This window comes from Ascaphus truei, chromosome 1 (assembly GCF_040206685.1).
Source record: "Ascaphus truei isolate aAscTru1 chromosome 1, aAscTru1.hap1, whole genome shotgun sequence".
NCBI lineage: Eukaryota > Metazoa > Chordata > Amphibia > Anura > Ascaphidae > Ascaphus > Ascaphus truei.
This window is the reverse complement of record NC_134483.1, coordinates 417894401-417916975: the sequence shown is the minus strand read 5'-3', so window position 1 is coordinate 417916975 and position 22575 is coordinate 417894401. Positions and strand designations below refer to the sequence as shown.

At 47.7% G+C, this 22575-nt stretch overlaps 1 protein-coding gene across 3 annotated transcripts in view; it reads right to left on the bottom strand.

Annotated features, from left to right (window-relative positions):
• The window catches only part of CLGN (calmegin), an 84111-nt gene that overhangs the window by 50665 nt on the left and 10871 nt on the right, over window positions 1–22575 (bottom strand). For 2 of the 3 annotated variants that reach the window (XM_075614900.1, XM_075614907.1), the window contains exons 2-4: window positions 15765–15914; window positions 13442–13515; window positions 10380–10438 (exon numbers count right to left, since the gene is read on the bottom strand). In XM_075614900.1, coding sequence (XP_075471015.1) covers window positions 10380–10438; window positions 13442–13515; window positions 15765–15905 — 274 coding nt within the window. In that variant the 5' untranslated portion in view covers window positions 15906–15914. Of the gene's footprint in view, window positions 1–10379; window positions 10439–13441; window positions 13516–15764; window positions 15915–16603; window positions 16735–22575 lie in introns of all 3 variants that reach the window. The other variant, XM_075614917.1, reaches the window with a different exon arrangement.

Genomic DNA, 22575 nt, shown 5'->3' with positions numbered 1-22575 from the left:
TACCTCATGCTATCTCCCCATATAACCGCTCCCTATACCTCCTGCTATCTCCCCATATAACCGCTCCATATACCTCCTGCTATCTCCCCATATAACCGCTCCCTAAAACTCCTGCTATCTCCCCATATAACCGCTCCATATACCTCCTGCTATCTCCCCATATAACCGCTCCCTATACCTCCTGCTATCTCCCCATATACTGTAACTGCTCCATATAACTCCTGCTATCTCCCCATATAACCGCTCCATATACCTCCTGCTATCTCCCCATATAACCGCTCCATATACCTCCTGCTATCTCCCCATATAACTGCTCCATATAACTCCTGCTATCTCCCCATATAACCGCTCCCTATACCTCCTGCTATCTCCCCATATAACCGCTTCATATACCTCCTGCTATCTCCCCATATAACCGCTCCATATATCTCCTGCTAACTCCCCATATAACCGCTCCATATACCTCCTGCTATCTCCCCATATAACCGCTCCCTATACCTCCTGCTATCTCCCCATATAACCGCTCCCTATACCTCCTGCTATCTCCCCATATAACCGCTCCATATACCTCCTGCTATCTCCCCATATAACCGCTCCATATACCTCCTGCTATCTCCCCATATAACCGCTTCCTATACCTCCTGCTATCTCCCCATATAACCGCTCCATATACCTCCTGCTATCTCCCCATATAACCGCTCCATATACCTCCTGCTATCTCCCCATATAACCGCTCCCTATACCTCCTGCTATCTCCCCATATAACCGCTCCCTATACCTCCTGCTATCTCCCCATATAACCGCTCCCTATATCTCCTGCTATCTCCCCATATAACCGCTCCCTATACCTCCTGCTATCTCTCCATATAACCGCTCCCTATACCTCCTGCTATCTCCCCATATAACCACTCCCTATATCTCCTGCTATCTCCCCATATAACCACTCCCTATATCTCCTGCTATCTCCCCATATAACCGCTCCATATACCTCCTGCTATCTCCCCATATAAACGCTCCATATAACTCCTGCTATCTCCCCATATAACCGCTCCCTATACCTCCTGCTATCTCCCCATATAACCGCTCCATATACCTCCTGCTATCTCCCCATATAACCGCTTCCTATACCTCCTGCTATCTCCCCATATAACCGCTCCATATACCTCCTGCTATCTCCCCATATAACCGCTCCATATACCTCCTGCTATCTCCCCATATAACCGCTCCATATACCTCCTGCTATCTCCCCATATAACCGCTCCCTATACCTCCTGCTATCTCCCCATATAACCGCTCCATATACCTCCTGCTATCTCCCCATATAACCGCTCCCTATACCTCCTGCTATCTCCCCATATAACCGCTCCCTATACCTCCTGCTATCTCCCCATATAACCGCTCCCTATATCTCCTGCTATCTCCCCATATAACCGCTCCCTATACCTCCTGCTATCTCCCCATATAACCGCTCCCTATACCTCCTGCTATCTCCCCATATAACCGCTCCCTATATCTCCTGCTATCTCCCCATATAACCGCTCCCTATACCTCCTGCTATCTCCCCATATAACCGCTCCATATACCTCCTGCTATCTCCCCATATAAACGCTCCATATAACTCCTGCTATCTCCCCATATAACCGCTGCATATACCTCCTGCTATCTCCCCATATAACCGCTCCCTATACCTCCTGCTATCTCCCCATATAACCGCTCCCTATACCTCCTGCTATCTCCCCATATAACCGCTCCCTATACCTCCTGCTATCTCCCCATATAACCGCTCCCTATATCTCCTGCTATCTCCCCATATAACCGCTCCCTATACCTCCTGCTATCTCCCCATATAACCGCTCCCTATACCTCCTGCTATCTCCCCATATAACCGCTGCATATACCTCCTGCTATCTCCCCATATAACCGCTCCATATACCTCCTGCTATCTCCCCATATAACCGCTCCATATACCTCCTGCTATCTCCCTATATAACCGCTCCATATACCTCCTGCTATCTCCCCATATAACCGCTCCCTATACCTCCTGCTATCTCCCCATATAACCGCTCCATATACCTCCTGCTATCTCCCCATATAACCGCTCCCTATACCTCCTGCTATCTCCCCATATAACCGCTCCCTATACCTCCTGCTATCTCCCCATATAACCGCTCCCTATACCTCCTGCTATCTCCCCATATAACCGCTCCCTATACCTCCTGCTATCTCCCCATATAACCGCTCCATATACCTCCTGCTATCTCCCCATATAACCGCTCCCTATACCTCCTGCTATCTCCCCATATAACCGCTCCCTATACCTCCTGCTATCTCCCCATATAACCGCTCCCTATACCTCCTGCTATCTCCCCATATAACCGCTCCATATACCTCCTGCTATCTCCCCATATAATCGCTCCCTATACCTCCTGCTATCTCCCCATATAAACGCTCCATATACCTCCTGCTATCTCCCCATATAACTGCTCCATATACCTCCTGCTATCTCCCCATATAACCGCTCCATATACCTCCTGCTATCTCCCCATATAACCGCTCCATATACCTCCTGCTATCTCCCCATATAACCGCTCCCTATACCTCCTGCTATCTCCCCATATAATCGCTCCCTATACCTCCTGCTATCTCCCCATATAACTGCTCCCTATACCTCCTGCTATCTCCCCATATAACCGCTCCATATACCTCCTGCTATCTCCCCATATAACCGCTCCCTATACCTCCTGCTATCTCCCCATATAACCGCTCCATATACCTCCTGCTATCTCCCCATATAACCGCTCCATATACCTCCTGCTATCTCCCCATATAACCGCTCCATATATCTCCTGCTATCTCCCCATATAACCGCTCCCTATACCTCCTGCTATCTCCCCATATAACCGCTCCATATACCTCCTGCTATCTCCCCATATAACCGCTGCATATACCTCCTGCTATCTCCCCATATAACCGCTCCATATAACTCCTGCTATCTCCCCATATAACCGCTCCCTATAACTCCTGTTATCTCCCCATATAACCGCTCCATATAACTCCTGTTTATCTCCCCATATAACCGCTCCATATAACTCCTGCTATCTCCCCATATAACCGCTCCCTATACCTCCTGCTATCTCCCCATATAACCGCTCCCTATACCTCCTGCTATCTCCCCATATAACCGCTCCCTATACCTCCTGCTATCTCCCCATATAACCGCTCCATATACCTCCTGCTATCTCCCCATATAACCGCTCCCTATACCTCCTGCTATCTCCCCATATAACCGCTCCATATACCTCCTGCTATCTCCCCATATAACCGCTCCCTATACCTCCTGCTATCTCCCCATATAACCGCTCCATATACCTCCTGCTATCTCCCCATATAACCGCTCCCTATACCTCCTGCTATCTCCCCATATAACCGCTGCCTATACCTCCTGCTATCTCCCCATATAACCGCTCCATATACCTCCTGCTATCTCCCCATATAACCGCTCCATATACCTCCTGCTATCTCCCCATATAACCGCTCCCTATACCTCCTGCTATCTCCCCATATAACCGCTCCCTATACCTCCTGCTATCTCCCCATATAACCGCTCCCTATATCTCCTGCTATCTCCCCATATAACCGCTCCCTATACCTCCTGCTATCTCCCCATATAACCGCTCCATATACCTCCTGCTATCTCCCCATATAAACGCTCCATATAACTCCTGCTATCTCCCCATATAACCGCTGCATATACCTCCTGCTATCTCCCCATATAACCGCTCCCTATACCTCCTGCTATCTCCCCATATAACCGCTCCCTATACCTCCTGCTATCTCCCCATATAACCGCTCCCTATACCTCCTGCTATCTCCCCATATAACCGCTCCCTATATCTCCTGCTATCTCCCCATATAACCGCTCCCTATACCTCCTGCTATCTCCCCATATAACCGCTCCCTATACCTCCTGCTATCTCCCCATATAACCGCTGCATATACCTCCTGCTATCTCCCCATATAACCGCTCCATATACCTCCTGCTATCTCCCCATATAACCGCTCCATATACCTCCTGCTATCTCCCTATATAACCGCTCCATATACCTCCTGCTATCTCCCCATATAACCGCTCCCTATACCTCCTGCTATCTCCCCATATAACCGCTCCATATACCTCCTGCTATCTCCCCATATAACCGCTCCCTATACCTCCTGCTATCTCCCCATATAACCGCTCCCTATACCTCCTGCTATCTCCCCATATAACCGCTCCCTATACCTCCTGCTATCTCCCCATATAACCGCTCCCTATACCTCCTGCTATCTCCCCATATAACCGCTCCATATACCTCCTGCTATCTCCCCATATAACCGCTCCCTATACCTCCTGCTATCTCCCCATATAACCGCTCCCTATACCTCCTGCTATCTCCCCATATAACCGCTCCCTATACCTCCTGCTATCTCCCCATATAACCGCTCCATATACCTCCTGCTATCTCCCCATATAATCGCTCCCTATACCTCCTGCTATCTCCCCATATAAACGCTCCATATACCTCCTGCTATCTCCCCATATAACTGCTCCATATACCTCCTGCTATCTCCCCATATAACCGCTCCATATACCTCCTGCTATCTCCCCATATAACCGCTCCATATACCTCCTGCTATCTCCCCATATAACCGCTCCCTATACCTCCTGCTATCTCCCCATATAATCGCTCCCTATACCTCCTGCTATCTCCCCATATAACTGCTCCCTATACCTCCTGCTATCTCCCCATATAACCGCTCCATATACCTCCTGCTATCTCCCCATATAACCGCTCCCTATACCTCCTGCTATCTCCCCATATAACCGCTCCATATACCTCCTGCTATCTCCCCATATAACCGCTCCATATACCTCCTGCTATCTCCCCATATAACCGCTCCATATATCTCCTGCTATCTCCCCATATAACCGCTCCCTATACCTCCTGCTATCTCCCCATATAACCGCTCCATATACCTCCTGCTATCTCCCCATATAACCGCTGCATATACCTCCTGCTATCTCCCCATATAACCGCTCCATATAACTCCTGCTATCTCCCCATATAACCGCTCCCTATAACTCCTGTTATCTCCCCATATAACCGCTCCATATAACTCCTGTTTATCTCCCCATATAACCGCTCCATATAACTCCTGCTATCTCCCCATATAACCGCTCCCTATACCTCCTGCTATCTCCCCATATAACCGCTCCCTATACCTCCTGCTATCTCCCCATATAACCGCTCCCTATACCTCCTGCTATCTCCCCATATAACCGCTCCATATACCTCCTGCTATCTCCCCATATAACCGCTCCCTATACCTCCTGCTATCTCCCCATATAACCGCTCCATATACCTCCTGCTATCTCCCCATATAACCGCTCCCTATACCTCCTGCTATCTCCCCATATAACCGCTCCATATACCTCCTGCTATCTCCCCATATAACCGCTCCCTATACCTCCTGCTATCTCCCCATATAACCGCTGCCTATACCTCCTGCTATCTCCCCATATAACCGCTCCATATACCTCCTGCTATCTCCCCATATAACCGCTCCATATACCTCCTGCTATCTCCCCATATAACCGCTCCCTATACCTCCTGCTATCTCCCCATATAACCGCTCCATATAACTCCTGCTATCTCCCCATATAACCGCTCCCTATACCTCCTGCTATCTCCCCATATAACCGCTGCCTATACCTCCTGTATCTCCCCATATAACCGCTCCATATACCTCCTGCTATCTCCCCATATAACCGCTCCATATACCTCCTGCTATCTCCCCATATAACCGCTCCCTATACCTCCTGCTATCTCCCCATATAACCGCTCCCTATAACTCCTGTTATCTCCCCATATAACCGCTCCCTATACCTCCTGCTATCTCCCCATATAACCGCTCCCTATACCTCCTGCTATCTCCCCATATAACCGCTCCCTATACCTCCTGCTTTCTCCCCATATAACCGCTCCCTATACCTCCTGCTATCTCCCCATATAACCGCTGCCTATACCTCCTGCTATCTCCCCATATAACCGCTCCCTATACCTCCTGCTATCTCCCCATATAACCGCTCCATATACCTCCTGCTATCTCCCCATATAACCGCTGCATATACCTCCTGCTATCTCCCCATATAACCGCTCCCTATACCTCCTGCTATCTCCCCATATAACCGCTCCCTATACCTCCTATCTCCCCATATAACCGCTGCATATACCTCCTGCTATCTCCCCATATAACCGCTCCCTATATCTCCTGCTATCTCCCCATATAACCGCTCCATATACCTCCTGCTATCTCCCCATATAACCGCTCCCTATACCTCCTGCTATCTCCCCATATAACCGCTCCCTATACCTCCTATCTCCCCATATAACCGCTCCCTATACCTCCTGCTATCTCCCCATATAACCGCTCCCTATACCTCCTGCTATCTCCCCATCTCTCTCCCCCTTTCTCTCTGAGCTGATCTCTCCCCCTTTCTCTCTGTGCTGATCTCTCTCCATCTCTGTGCTGATCTCTCTCCCCCCTTTCTCTCTGTGCTGATCTCTCCCCACTTTCTCTCTGTGCTGATCTCTCTCCATCTCTCTGCTGATCTCTCTCTCCCCCTTTCTCTCTCTGCTGATCTCTCTCCCCCCTTTCTCTCTGTGCTGATCTCTCTCCCTCTTTCTCTCTGTGTTGATCTCTCTCCATCTCTCTGCTGATCTCTCCCCCCTTTCTCTCTGTGTTGATCTCTCTCCCCTTTCTCTCTGTGCTGATCTCTCCCCTCTTTCTCTCTGTGCTGATCTCTCTCCCCTTTCTCTCTCTGCTGATCTCTCTCCCCCTTTCTCTCTGTGCCAATCTCTCTTCCACCTGTCTCTCTCTGCTGATCTCTCTCCCCCTTTCTCTCTCTGCTGATCTCTCTCCCCATCTCTCTGTGCTGATCTCTCTCCCCCTTTCTCTCTGTGCTGATCTCTCTCCCCCTTTCTCTCTGTGCTGATCTCTCTCCATCTCTGTGCTGATCTCTCTCCCCCTTTCTCTCTGTGCTGATCTCTCCCCCTTTCTCTCTGTGCTCATCTCTCGCCCCCTTTCTCTCTGTGCTCATCTCTATCCCCCTTTCTCTCTGTGCTGATCTCTCCCCATCTCTGTGTTGATCTCTCTCCCCCTTTCTCTCTGTGCTGATCTCTCTCCCCCTTTCTCTCTTTGTGATCTCTCTCCCACCTTTCTCTCTCTGCTGATCTCTCTCCCACCTTTCTCTCTGTGCTGATCTCTCTCCCCCTTTCTCTCTTTGTGATCTCTCTCCCACCTTTCTCTCTGTGCTGATCTCTCTCCCCCTTTCTCTCTGTGCTGATCTCTCCCCCTTTCTCTCTGTGCTGATCTCTCCCCCTTTATCTCTGTGCTCATCTCTATCCCCCTTTCTCTGTGCTGATCTCTATCCCCCTTTCTCTCTGTGCTGATCTCTCTCCCACCTTTCTCTCTGTGCTGATCTCTCTCCCCCCTTTCTCTCTGTGCTGATCTCTCCCCCCTTTCTCTCTGTGCTGATCTCTCCCCCCTTTCTCTCTGTGCTGATCTCTCCCCCCTTTCTCTCTGTGCTGATCTCTCCCCCCTTTCTCCCTGTGCTCATCTATCTCTCCCTTTCTCTCTGTGCTCACCTCTCCCCCCCTTTCTCTGTGCTGATCTCTCCTCGTCTCTGTGCTGATCTCTCCCCCCTTTCTCTCTGTGCTGATCTCTCTTCCCCCTATCTCTGTGCTGATCTCTCCCCATCTCTCTGTGCTGATCTCTCCTCGTCTCTGTGCTGATCTCTCCCCCCTTTCTCTCTGTGCTGATCTCTCTTCCCCCTATCTCTGTGCTGATCTCTCCCCATCTCTCTGTGTTGATCTCTCCCCCTTTCTCTCTGTGCTGATCTCTCTTCCCCCTATCTCTGTGCTGATCTCTCTCCATCTCTGTGCTGATCTCTCTCCCCCTTTCTCTCTGTGCTGATCTCTCTCCATCTCTGTGCTGATCTCTCTCCCCCTTTCTCTCTCTGCTGATCTCTCTCCCCCCTTTCTCTGTGCTGATCTCTCTCCCCCTTTCTCTCTGTGCTGATCTCTCCCCCCTTTCTCTCTGTGCTGATCTCTCCCCATCTCTGTGCTGATCTCTCTCCCCCTTTATCTCTGTGCTGATCTCTCCCCCCTTTCTCTCTGTGCTGATCTCTCCCCCTTTATCTCTGTGCTGATCTCTCTTCCCCCTTTCTCTGTGCTGATCTCTCCCCCCTTTCTCTCTGTGCTGATCTCTCTCCCACCTTTCTCTCTGTGCTGATCTCTCTCCCCCCTTTCTCTCTGTGCTGATCTCTCCCCCCTTTCTCTCTGTGCTGATCTCTCTCCCACCTTTCTCTCTGTGCTGATCTCTCTCTCCCACCTTTCTCTCTCTGCTGATCTCTCTCCCCCCTTTCTCTCTGTGCTGATCTCTCCCCCCTTTCTCTCTGTGCTGATCTCTCCCCATCTCTGTGCTGATCTCTCTCCCCCTTTCTCTCGGTGCTGATCTCTCTCCCCCTTTATCTCTGTGCTGATCTCTCCCCCCTTTCTCTCTGTGCTGATCTCTACCCATCTCTCTGTGCTGATCTCTCCCCCTTTATCTCTGTGCTGATCTCTCTTCCCCCTTTCTCTGTGCTGATCTCTCCCCCCTTTCTCTCTGTGCTGATCTCTCTCCCACCTTTCTCTCTGTGCTGATCTCTCTCTCCCACCTTTCTCTCTGTGCTGATCTCTCTCCCACCTTTCTCTGTGCTGATCTCTCTCCCACCTTTCTCTGTGCTGATCTCTCCCCCCTTTCTCTCTGTGCTGATCTCTCCCCCTTTCTCTCTGTGCTCATCTCTCTCTCCCTTTCTCTCTGTGCTCACCTCTCCCCCCCTTTCTCTGTGCTGATCTCTCCTCGTCTCTGTGCTGATCTCTCCCCCCTTTCTCTCTGTGCTGATCTCTCCCCCTTTATCTCTGTGCTGATCTCTCTCCCCCTTTCTGTGTTGATCTCTCCCCCTTTATCTCTGTGCTGATCTCTCTTCCCCCTTTCTCTGTGCTGATCTCTATCCCCCCTTTCTCTCTGTGCTGATCTCTCCCCGTCTCTGTGCTGATCTCTCTTCCCCCTTTCTCGGTGCTGATCTCTCTCCCCATCTCTCTGTGCTGATCTCTCCCCCCTTTCTCTCTGTGCTGATCTCTCACCCCCTATCTCTGTGCTGATCTCTATCCCCCTTTCTCTCTGTGCTGATCTCTCCCCGTCTCTGTGCTGATCTCTCTTCCCCCTTTCTCTGTGCTGATCTCTCTCCCCATCTCTCTGTGCTGATCTCTACCCCCTTTCTCTCTGTGCTGATCTCTCACCCCCCTATCTCTGTGCTGATCTCTATCCCCCTCTCTGTGCTGATCGCTCCCAGTCTCTCTGTGCTCTTTTCATGTGTGTATGCTGATTTCTCTCACTGCCTCCCCCACTCTCTCTCTCTGACACAGAGAGGGTGAAACAGTGTGAGACACTCTTTTTCTCTCTCGCTGTCCGCTCCCTCCCTCAATGTTCCCCCACTTTCTCACACTGCCCCCTTTTTCTCTCACTGTTTCCCCTTTCTCACACTGTTCCCCCCTCTCTCTCTATTCCCGTCCTCTCTCTCACCAATACCACTCCCCCTTCTCTCACACTGTTCCTCCCTCTCCCTTTTGCTGTTCCCCCCTTCTCTCTCACTGCCCCCCATTTCGCTGTCACTGTCTCCCTCTCTCTCACTGTTCTCCTCTCACTGGTTCCCTCTCTCTCACTGCCTCCCTCTCTCACTATTCCCCCCTTTCTCTCTCACTGTCCTCCCCCTCACTGTTCCCACTTTCTCTCTCACTGTCCTCTCCCCCTCACTGTTCTTCCCCCCCCTCATTGTTCTTCCCTTCTAACCTCTCTTCTCCGATCAGCCTGAAGTCCTGCCTGTTTGTAGAACTGCCCTATCTCTTAGTCCCGCCCTTGTATGCTCTTGCAGCGAGTCGAAAGTTGGAAGGAACCGGGGACAAAGGAGGTTGGGGGTCGATTGTTCGCTCAGTCTGTTTAAATCTAGCACTATATAATTATTGAATTTCTGTTAGAGCAATATCCAGGGGGGGAAAAGGAGAAAGGGAGGTATTTAGCCTACAGGAAGAGATGCTGCATTCAAGTGAATGGGCTGTTAGGGGACTTCTGGTGCTGGAAGGTGTTTTATAAAATAGTCCCTGTTGGTGAATATGGGCCATTGTTTTGAAATCTTATACAAAACTGCATCAAACAAAGAAATGTCATGTTGATCCATCAGTCTGCAAAAGGACATGGCTATCACAACTTCACATTAAAATAAACGAACACGCATTCATTACCGTCATATTTAGCAAGTTCTTCATCTGCATCTTCCTTCTTTGTTTTGGAGATCACCCAACTGAAAAGAAATGACATGCATGTCATTAAAGCCAATCTGACACATGAGACCTGGCCCCTGAAGATGTGAGGATTGTATTTTGAAAAAGCAAAACGCATGACTTCCTGTCATGGAAAACAGCCGCTGCTTTACGTACTCTACAAGGGAATATTATGTAAAAGCATCACAATGGGAGGAAAGGATATCTAGCAGTAGCATAAAGACTTGTTGTAGGCTTGTGTTTTCTCAAATCGAGTAGGGATATAAGATTGAAGTCTGTGTTTTCAGTTCTAGTAGCCATAGTGGTCCTGGAGAAAAGATGTCTTGTAGGTTTTGATTGGATCAACACTGGAGTTCTTCATAGATGAAATGAGTGTGCAGATCTTTCAACCTCTCTTCTTTCCAGTGTACACTAAAACAGGGGTTCGCAAACTGGGGGGCGCAAGGTTTTTCAGTGGGGGGGGGGGTGCAGCTGTTACAGAGGCCTCGTGCTCTTCCCCAATGTATTTAAATTAAATGCCGGGGGATCGTGCGAGTCCTCTGTAACTTCATGTACCTTGTCTCTGGTGACGCGTCACCATGGCAACGCAGCATCATTTGACGCCGGAGACATGGTAAGGAGGGGGGCAGTACAGACTGGGGGGCGCTGAAAGGAAAGTTTGCGCCCCCCTGCACTAAAACATAGCAAAGCTCTGTATAGTAGTACAATGTAACATATGAAGAACTCTTCTGTTGATCCTCTAGTTGGGATATGTAACATATGAAGGACTCTTCTGTTGATCCTCTAGTTGGGATATGTAACATATGAAGAACTCTTCTGTTGATCCTCTAGTTGGGATATGTAACATATGAAGGACTCTTCTGTTGATCCTCTAGTTGGGATATGTAACATATGAAGGACTCTTCTGTTGATCCTCTAGTTGGGATATGTAACATATGAAGGACTCTTCTGTTGATCCTCTAGTTGGGATATGTAACATATGAAGGACTCTTCTGTTGATCCTCTAGTTGGGATATGTAACATATGAAGGACTCTTCTGTTGATCCTCTAGTTGGGATATGTAACATATGAAAGACTCTTCTGTTGATCCTCTAGTTGGGATATGTAACATATGAAAGACTCTTCTGTTGATCCTCTAGTTGGGATATGTAACATATGAAGGACTCTTCTGTTGATCCTCTAGTTGGGATATGTAACATATGAAGGACTCTTCTGTTGATCCTCTAGTTGGGATATGTAACATATGAAGGACTCTTCTGTTGATCCTCTAGTTGGGATATGTAACATATGAAGAACTCTTCTGTTGATCCTCTAGTTGGGATATGTAACATATGAAGGACTCTTCTGTTGATCCTCTAGTTGGGATATGTAACATATGAAGAACTCTTCTGTTGATCCTCTAGTTGGGATATGTAACATATGAAGGACTCTTCTGTTGATCCTCTAGTTGGGATATGTAACATATGAAGGACTCTTCTGTTGATCCTCTAGTTGGGATATGTAACATATGAAGGACTCTTCTGTTGATCCTCTAGTTGGGATATGTAACATATGAAGGACTCTTCTGTTGATCCTCTAGTTGGGAAGGTATCACACAATGATGCTCCCGGCTGAAAACAAACAATCTTCTTCTATCATGTTTCTTACAATGAACAAAACATTTCTAAATGATAGGGAACAGATGTGATAATTTGGGGCTTTTCGAGGAATCAAAGCCTTTCTTCAAGCAGAATTTCCTCAAAATAAAGGAAAAGTGACAAAGCAACACTATTTTGTCTGATACTGTTGAAGCCTCTTGCTGCCATGTTACCTCTTAGCTGTAAAAAAAATAATAAACTACAATGAACTAAAACTAGAAATTCAAATGTCTATAAAATGCGCTAGGGCTAAAAATTGTACTCGCCCCTTCATCGTCCGTCAGTGTGACTTTCCTAACGATGACCGTTCCCACGTCATTAATTAAATCCTCAGCTCCTTTACAGGTCAACGAGCCAAGATCACATTCTTCCTCCCTTCCAGCTGCGCTTGGGGTTCAGATCTTAGGCCTCGGATATAGTGGGCGCACGCGCGACGAACATATGGCGTCACGCGCGCCTGTCGGCCGAGCGATCTGTGGCCTGAGATCCACAGCGATGGGGAGGCGTGGCGGTGACATCACGAGGCTGGTTCGCCCTCACTGGCTGAACCGCTCACGTGACCCGACCATCGCGCGACAAAAACAAAAATCTTTTGTCTCCTGGAAAATGTGCCGCGCCGTGGCGCTTCATCGCGCGTTTTTGGCCTCCCTCATTGAGGTGCGGCCTATTGCTCGCGCTGCGCGCGCCGTCGTGTGCACAACCACACACGTTATGGACGCGGCTTTACAGGGGTGGAAAGAAGAGGAGGATTCGGTCTCACACTGAGATGTTGGCTGCCAAATCTTCTTTACCTCTGACGTCTTCAGCAGGGTTAAGGGGAGGAAGAGTGAGTCGGATGTAGGGGAAGGAGGCAATGAGATGGAGGTGGGGCGAGAGAAAGATTAGGTGCAGGGGGAAAAGAGAAGGAAAGGAGGTGGAGGGTAAGGCAATGAAGGGCAGAAAAGGAGAGAGGCGAGGTGAGAGAGAGAGATAGAGAGAGAGAAAATTGTGTTCAGCGAAGAAAGAGAAAATGCAGAGATATAAAAGCAGATTTTATGCCTGTTCAGAATATTTGTTCGTATAAATTCTGTCCGCTTTATGCATTTTCCTGAGCCCTGGAAACGGATATGTATTTTAGAAGAGTATCTTAATGCATACAGAAACAAATTTACTACGTTGTGCTATTCCACAAAAACAACCTCTGTCGCCAGAAGAAGCCATCCAGCACACTCATTGTCTTCTGGCACTGGAAGGTGGTTTGCGGAATAGCATTGTTTAGTAAATGTAGCCCGCAGTTTCTCCAGTGTGTGGGTTTGCGGAGATATGACTGATGAAGTGCTTTATCAGGAGACTCCTAGGCACAGATTTCTTAGTGAATGAACATCTTACAGAATAAAGGTCTCTTACCCATCCAATGTTCCATCATCAAATGTAGCTGTGAAGAACACTTCTCCACTAGGCGCTGGAGTCTTGTATGCAACCTACCGATTAAACAATAACACATTTTAAAACAGCTTCAAAAACAAAGGCAACCCTTTTGTAATATGTTAAAAAAAAATGACATCTGTGTTTGTCAACCAGGTTCCAGATTATCTAAGGATGCCTCAGACTAACCTACAAGACTCCCCATAGGAAAACAGAATATAGATTACAGAACAAAGTAAGAAAAATGCACAAATGCGCACCAGGGATTAGATAATGGTAATTTATTTAAAATACACAAACACTGAGGGGATCCAACCCCACCTCAGCTAATAATGTGATACAGCTCAGACACAGTGACCATATGATATGACCTCTGAGATATATAAACCCTAAACAGTACAACATAAAAGACACAATAAAAATGAATATAATCAGTAAAACAAAAAATAGAAATCCATCTAACGATTCAAAGTGAAACCGCCATAGATTATAAAAAAACTGGCAAGGGGAGACGGACACTTACACTGAGGCAGAAATGCGGGTTCACGGTGTCCGCATAGAGATCCGGATCTCGGCACCTGACAAGCTGAGACGGAGCCTGCGAGAGGCACAAGCGGTGTGTTCCTGCTTCACGGTGCCGAGATCCGGATCTCTATGCGGACACCGTGAACCCGCATTTCTGCCTCAGTGTAAGTGTCCGTCTCCCCTTGCCAGTTTTTTTATAATCTATGGCGGTTTCACTTTGAATCGTTAGATGGATTTCTATTTTTTGTTTTACTGATTATATTCATTTTTATTGTGTCTTTTATGTTGTACTGTTTAGGGTTTATATATCTCAGAGGTCATATCATATGGTCACTGTGTCTGAGCTGTATCACATTTTTAGCTGAGGTGGGGTTGGATCCCCTCAGTGTTTGTGTATTTTAAATAAATTACCATTATCTAATCCCTGGTGCGCATTTGTGCATTTTTCTTACTTTATTTTTCAGGGTGCCCTCCCCCCTTTTATAGGGGGGACCACCTTGAAGTGGGAGCCTTTGGGGAGACGCTCCATGCACGTGCAGCAAAGGGATTTTCCACATTTAACAGCTACAGCACGAGCGCTGAATATCCTTCTTTTTCTGCTTTCTAGATTACAGAACACATAATAATATGATTTTAGTGCATTATAGTTTGAATATTATTAATGACATTTATCAATAAAAAGTTTAACGGATTACATTTATTCAGGTATACACACGCAATTTATAAAATGTATTTAATTTTTCATGTATTGTACATTTCAGCACCCCAAATTCACATCAGCAAACTTCAGACATTCTTTACAACTCAACATGCCATGTTGTCTTATTCAACACCCACCATTGTGATTTGTTAGCTGAACTAGGTTGGCTATCCCGTGGGTCCAGGTGCAATGTACACCTTCAAATACTTTCTGTACAGGTTCCCCAATTATCTGAGCAGGCTTCTCAACCCCACTGTAAACAGCACTTATCACCTTATAGAAACATATAAGAAACCTGCTTGTAGTCCCACGGTTCAATAAAAAATCTGGGCGCTTTTCCTTTTCGTACCGATCACCCCACTGCTTGAACAACTTACCCGAGTCCTCCAAATCCACTTCCTGTCTAAGTTCCTTTAGGACTTTGGCTGTTTCCTACTTTAAACATGTTTGTAACTGTAACTTGTAATGTTGTCACTTTACTTCCTGCCCCAGGACATCATTGAAAGCGAGAGATAATTCTCAATGTATTTTTTTTTCCTGGAGAAATCTTTTAAATCTTTGTTACAAAGCAGTGCACCTTTTTTAAAAACAATTTTAAAAAAATGTATTAAATAAAATGTCAAATAAATAAATAAAAATGACAGTCACAATTGATTACTAATAATCAGGTATTCAGTTTCCAACCCGTTTTTGGCCGAACTTCAACGAACTTAACTACTGACAAGCTGATGCCATTAGAAATTGGATAACAGAAATGGGGATTCCCTGTGGGGAAAACAATACATGTAATGAAAAACTATTTCACCCCCATATATATCCGTGATGTTCTGGCATGCACATGGCCTAAAAAGGTACTAGGACAGTTGGGGGAAGTCCCTCCCATCTGGGACAAAAGTGACAATAGCATGCTTAGGGGTACATTTAACTGAAGGACATATTCTTTTTAAAACACATGGGACAAGCATTTCTCCATTATTTTGTAAATGTTTAACGTGTTGCGGGGCCCTCTGGCCAGCAAGGGAGGTAGGAAGAAGCAGACGCATATATGGCACGTTGTTTAGAAAACCATGGCAAAGTTACCTCTAAATAAACTTTGTGCTCTTCCGTATCAGTTTCTTCTGTGTTGTCCAGATAATCCTCTTCAGCATCTTCATCATCGTCTGCAGCTGCTAACCCGATGAGCAGAGCTGCCAGACACAGCCACCCCCAGTGAAGCCTCATTCTGGTGCTCTGCGGAAATGACACGCAGTTTGTCACTGACATTGGCCCACTGTGCAATAAAGCCACAATCAGCATCACTGGACCGAAAGGTTGATTTTGTTTGGTAGACAGATTCATTTTTTTTCTTACTAGTATCTGAGGCGTTATTTATTCCAGAGATACCACGCCCTGGAAAAAAGGGTCTTAGAGATGGACTGAAACAGACGTCAAAAGGTTTGCAGAGGAATATGGATCAGGGAAGCTCTATGGTACTCAAAGTGTGTTGGCACCGATTTGGCACTACCCCACGGAAAGTCCTTTTGAGTTGAATGCACCTAATTGGCACTATACCCTTTCCTTTAATAAACCCCTAAGGCTCCTATTTCCTCTCCCAAAATCCTGTGTGTAGAACTTAGCTTGCGTATCAGCTCACAAACGACACCATGCTTGTCTTATCCTCAGTGTTTATTGTCTCTCCCTCTCAAGTAATGTCAGGGACATCAAACTAGAATTAAAGCTTCATCTGATGTTCTGATCTAAGAAAGAACCACAAAATGCAAACACCAAGCGCTAAACCTATTATAAAGTGCAATAATTGAAACAAACGCTGGCAAATAGATGTTGGCCAGTCCACCTACATAGTGCAAGGAACACAGGAACATAGCGCAATACGTCTAAATGATCATGTAATACAATGTCTCATGCTGGAATCTACTCACACTTTATGCTGAAGTGTTGGGAACACCCCTCTATGGGAGGCCTGGCTTGTCTTTTAAGAAGTGGTAAGCTTGGTTTGTCTTTAAGTAGTGGCATAACGCTATGGTCACTCAAATGCAGCTCATTGAAACACCTTAAATTAAAGACATATGCACATAGTGTTAAATCGTTAACAAATTTCATAAGCACTTCCAACCAAATGCACAATTTAGCTAATCGGTTGGAGCCTTTATAAAATGTCGTCTGCGGCTTGCACAGGCTCTGGTTGCCCTCATCTCCAGCTGGAGTTAGGCTGCGCTTTTTTGTATATGTCCGGTTTACAATAAATATATTTTTAATTGACCCAGAAGCATCAGCTCTTCTTTGGTGATTTCCACGGCAGCAGTGCAAGGCGTTTCTCCCAGCTGGGAGTTTCCTCTCATGTATTCCTTTGAGCCGGTGCACGCCTATTCAGATCTTCAATCACGTGAGTACAGAAGTTTTTTATACTTACCTTCATTTATATCTTGATCCAGCTCCAGGACATTGTCAATCCATTAAGTTGGGGGTCTGGGCTGATCCACACGGGCGACCCTGACTAACCCCCTTCATATTTTTGGCTTATGCCCATTTTAGGAGCTTAATTAGGATCAACACCTGGATCGTTACTGTGGACTTCAAAACTTTGGATTATCAATTTATTTGCCATTGTGTGTCACTAACCTAGAGCTCTACTTTGGGAGGTACCTTTCCTCCTGTTTTAGGCTGCGCTTATAGTGCCGGCGACACAGCATCAAAACAAATGCATTGCCGCAGTCGCGTGCGCTTATAGTAAGCGCGACGCGACGGCTTGGTGGAAGTCATCTCAATTTGATTTTTCCAGCGACCGTAGCCTGACGTCACCATCGCTTCGCCGTCACTATAAGTGTAGCCTAAGGCTGCGGTCCCAGTCATAACTGTGACACGCGCGCCCGGCGTGGGGGGAGGGGCAGCGCGTGCACAGCGCTAACCGCGATCTGACAGGGAGAGGGAGTTTGCGACGGGAGGGGGCGTGGTCGGGGATTTGCGGGGCGTGGCCATTACGTCACGCGGCTGGTTCGCCCTCATTGGGTGAACCGCCGGTGGGGGCGTGGCCACGCCTCCGTCGCAAGGTTTGAACGAAATTTAATTGAGTTGGAAAAAACCTTGCAGCACGGCGCGGCTGCACCTTCAGCGTGACGGTGCGTACTGGGCCCAGCCCCATTGAGGGGCGGTGCTTACACGCACAGCGCACGCCACGCCGTGCGCACAGGCTGTTACTGGGACCGCAGCCTAAGAATGCTGTCTCCTCTCGCAGCCTCGCTGGAGACAAAGTGTCTCTCTCTGATGACGTCACTGGTTGGCCTCATCCTCTGCCTCCATCTGTGCTCTGCTACGTCAGCTAGTTCCACCTAACGCGTTAAGTGACCTCTTGGTCACATCTTCAGCTGGAGACGCGGGCGACCAGATCCTGTGCAAGAGGCGGACGGCATTTTATCAATGCACCAACCGTTCAGCCAAATTGTAATTGTGCATTTGGTAAGAAGTGCTTATTAAATTTGTTAAAGATTGTACACTATGTACATATCTCTTTCATTTATGGGGTGTCAATGAGCTGCATTTGAGTGAACATAGCGGTATGCCACTACTTCAAGACAAGCCAAGCTTACCACTTCTTAAAGGACAAGCCAAGTCTCCCATAGAGGGGTCTTCCCAACACTTCAGCACAAAGTGTGAGTAGATTCCAGCAAGAGACATTGTATTACATGATCATTTAGACGTATTGCGCTATGTTCCTTTATGTCACTGTTCACTTTGCAGCAACATTTGTGCATCCCTATTAACTCACAGCCTGATGGAACCAGCACAAGGACCGTTTGGAGTTAAAGATCACAATAGCCCAGACCCACCACAGAGTGCTAAGCTTAAATTTAAGTTCATTCAAAGCTAAAGCGGTCTCACATTTTATTCTGGTCTGTAACTGTTACATAAGCCTATAATATATATTATCTCTAACTGTGCATGCAATGTCTTGTATATAATGTATATACCCTGTTCACTTATGTAACTGTAATTGTAACCATGTGTTATTTGTCATATTAACTATGCCCAGGAAATACTTGAAAACGAGAGGTAACTCTCAATGTATTACTTCCTGGTAAAACATTTTATAAATACAAAAATAAATAAATAAGCATGCTTTTCCTCCTATTCATATTATAAAAAAAACTGCAGCTGTCAAGCCAGCCATGTTACGTGAGGTGTCCTCAACTACAAGCACATAGATGATAAAGTGTCTATTCCCATTGGGACAATGCCACGCTTTCCAAATCTGCTGCATAATGAGGTGCCTGTGGTTATTATTACTGTTGCTATAATGACAAAGCACTGCTACCCTCAGCATCACAGTTTATACACAGCTACCAGCTGTTGATCTTAAATGATCTTTGCCTCTAGGGGTCATGGGGTGACTCGTGGGATTATATCATGCCTGGTGTTGGAGTACAGCACTACATTACTTCCTATCTCTCGCTTCCATGAAGGACTGCCCTATCTAACTGCATATTGAGATAAACTGTTTCATATCGTGGAACAAAGGCTTAAAAGGTAGAAGAATTTACACACCGCAGGACTTCCAGCAGTACGTTTCCACAAAGTATTATTATTATTATTGTTTAAATTACACAGGGCACCAATGCACAACCAGGACAGCTCAGCTAGAAATGTGTATAGTTTGTTGCCAAGAATGCAGCATCAAAAAGCTCAAAACACCAACATTTTGATAAAGGAAAAGTTCCCAGGGCAGAATGAATTGCGCCCATAATATTTTCTGGACTTCACGTGCAATATAGTTCCTCTTCAGCCCCGGCTACCACAAGTGCGTGAGTCAACATATCACAACATGTTGCATTCCTGACATCTCTGGCAGCGAAGGAGTCAAATTAGCAACTTCTTTCCTGAGCCTTTATCAGTGAAGAAGCTCTGTGAAGCCTTAAGATGTGATTATATCCCAAAACGCGTGTAGCCGCTCCAAAACAAATAGCTTCAATCTAATGCAGGTGCTTATAGCGTAAGCGGTGGTCGCAGCGCACCGTACTGCAAAGCGGACGGCTGGGGAAAAGACTGAGAAAAAAAATGTTTCTGGCAACGGCCGAGTCACGTGAGCGGGTCAGCCAATGAGGGCAAACCACTCACAGCCACGCCGCCGCCACACCTCCAAGCCTCCTCTGCTCTCACTCCTCGGTATAATCCAGATGCTGCTCGGCGGCAGCGATGTGTGACATCACAGAATAGCGCTGTCGCCTTGCAGTACTTGGTATAATCTCAGACGTAGGCCGTGATTATAGCCAGAATCACCTGCTGCTACGTGTAGCGCGACGCTGCAAGCCCGAAAAACAAATACATCAAGCCAAATGTAAACACACATACCAATTGCGACAGCTGCACAGCTACGTACTGCAACGGTGCAATCTACTCAGGAGACATGAGAAATAGTTTTTCCCAAGCGACGGCCGTGTCATGTGATTTGAAAGGCCAATCACAGCGCATCCCTATCAAACCAATCACAGGCCCCAAATTCTTAGCCAATCACATCTGGCCATGTCTCTCTGCAGTACCGCTACGATTGTGCACAAATCGCCCGGCGACATCACCGGATTGCGCTGCAGCTCTGCGAGCAACCACACGCGCGGGGCAATCAAAATGCGGCGCAATCAAAATGCTCTATGAGGCTGTCCTTAGAGCGCGCGCGATGCACGAGGAAACAAATACATTTGTTTCTGTCGCGCGAAGGCCGGGTCACGTGAGCAGTTCAACCCGATGAGGGCGAACCAGCTCCGTGACTTTACGCCCCGCCTCCTCATCGCGTCCACCTAGCGCGCACACATCGCTCCAGCTGCAAGCACGCGTGAAGTCACATGCACAGTGCCACACGCCATGGACGCGACCTAATGAAAACTGACTCGTAGAGCTTACAATCTCATTTTGGTGCCAGAGGCAAATTAACATTGAACCAGGACCACCGCCGCTTCAAATGCTGTGAGATTAAACACTGCACTACTCCTTTAGGCTGAAAAGTATTATATTACTATATTAGGCAACAATCAAGCTTTTTTTCATTTTTTTTTTACAGATTCCTATTAATATGAAATAGTCTACGTTAAATAGTGTACTCACTTAGTCCACTTAAAAAAAGCTGTGTGTGCTGTGCACACGCATAGTAAGTGAAACTTCTTTGACTTTTGTCACAGAAATTGTATTTGTATTGGTGATGTTTTAATTAAAAATCAAAATACAATTTCATTGACAAAACGCAAATACATTTGACTTATAATGCGCGTGCTCGGCACACATCCCCTGTATTAGCTATTTGCACTAAGTGTGACTATGTGTGTCAGTGTGTGTGTGTGTATGTGTGTCAGTAAGTGTGTGTGTGTATGTTTGTCAGTCAGTGTATGTGTAAGTCAGTCAGTCAGTGTGTGTGTTTGTGTCAGTCTGTGTAAGTGTGTCAGTCAGTGTGTGTGTGTGTATGTGTGTCAGTCAGTCAGTCAGTGTGTGTGTGTGTGTATCTGTGTCAGTCAGTCAGTGTGTGTGTGTGTGTGTGTGTGTGTGTGTATGTGTGTCAGTCAGTGTGTGTGTATGTGTGTCAGTCAGTGTGTGTGTATGTGTGTCAGTCAGTGTGTGTGTGTATGTGTGTCAGTCAGTGTGTGTGTGTATGTGTGTCAGTCAGTGTGTATGTGTGTCAGTCAGTGTGTGTATGTGAGTCAGTGTGTGTATGTGAGTCAGTGTGTGTATGTGAGTTTGTGTGGGGGTCTGTGTGTTGGTCAGTCAGTGTGTGTGTGGGGGTCTGTGTGGGGGGCAGTCAGTGTGTGTGTGGGGGGCAGTCAGTGTGTGTGTGGGGGTCAGTCTGTGTGTGTATGTGAGTCTGTGTGGGGGTCAGTCTGTGTGTGTATGTGAGTCTGTGTTTGGGTCTGTCAGTGTGTGTGTGGGGGTCAGTCAGTGTGGGGGGGTCAGTGTGTGTGTGTGGGGGTCTGTGTGGGAGTCAGTCAGTGTGTGTGTGGGGGGTCTGTGTGGGGGTCAGTGTGTGTGTGGGGGGGTCAGTCAGTGTGTGTGTGGGGTCTGTGTGGGAGTCAGTCAGTGTGTGTGTGGGGGTCTATGTGGGGGTCAGTCAGTGTGTGTGGGGGTCAGTGTGTGTGTGGGGGTCTGTGTGTGGGTCAGTCAGTGTGTGTGTGTGTGTGTGGGTCTGTGTGGGGGTCAGTCAGTGTGGGGGTCAGTCAGTGTGTGTGTGGGGGTGTGTGTGTGTGGGGGGGGGTGTGTGGGTGTCAGTCAAGGTCTGTTGGGTCAGTCAATGTGTGTGTGGGTCTGTGTGGGGGTCAGTGTGTGTGTGTCCTGCTGCAGCCAGGGGCGGGGTGTAAAATTGCGCACCACTTCTCCCCCTCCCCTTCTGCAAATTCTGCGCAACCCCCCCCCGCGCGGGGTACATGCGCCCGGCACGGGCATGAGTGACCGGCCGCGGGCGAGATTACCCGTCCGCTGCCCGGCCCACCCTTTCTTCCAGCAGCAGGAGCCGGCGCCGAGCCCCTGTGCCGCGCGGGTTGCGCCGTGTGCCCCCGCTTCCTGCGGGCGCAGGAGGCCCGCGAACGCCCATGTCAGTTAGGAGCGTGTGGGGGGAACGACGCCGCTGCCAGCCGCTTCTGCGCATGTGTGGCGTCCGTCAGCGGTGCCATCACAACTGCGCATGCGCGGCATGGCAGCGGGAGGCGGAACAGCGGCAGTTAGGAGCGGCGGCTATTGCCGCCGCATATGTGAGCAACTGGGTGTGGGGTGTGTGGGAGGGTGAGGGGTGCGGCGGCGATTAGGAGCGGCGGTGTGAGCGGAGCGGCGCCCACTACTTGACGTCACTTCCGTTTCACATTTCTCCCCCCATCTATCCAGTTTTATCCCATCAGAGGTGCCACTAAAGAAGTTTCACTTCAAA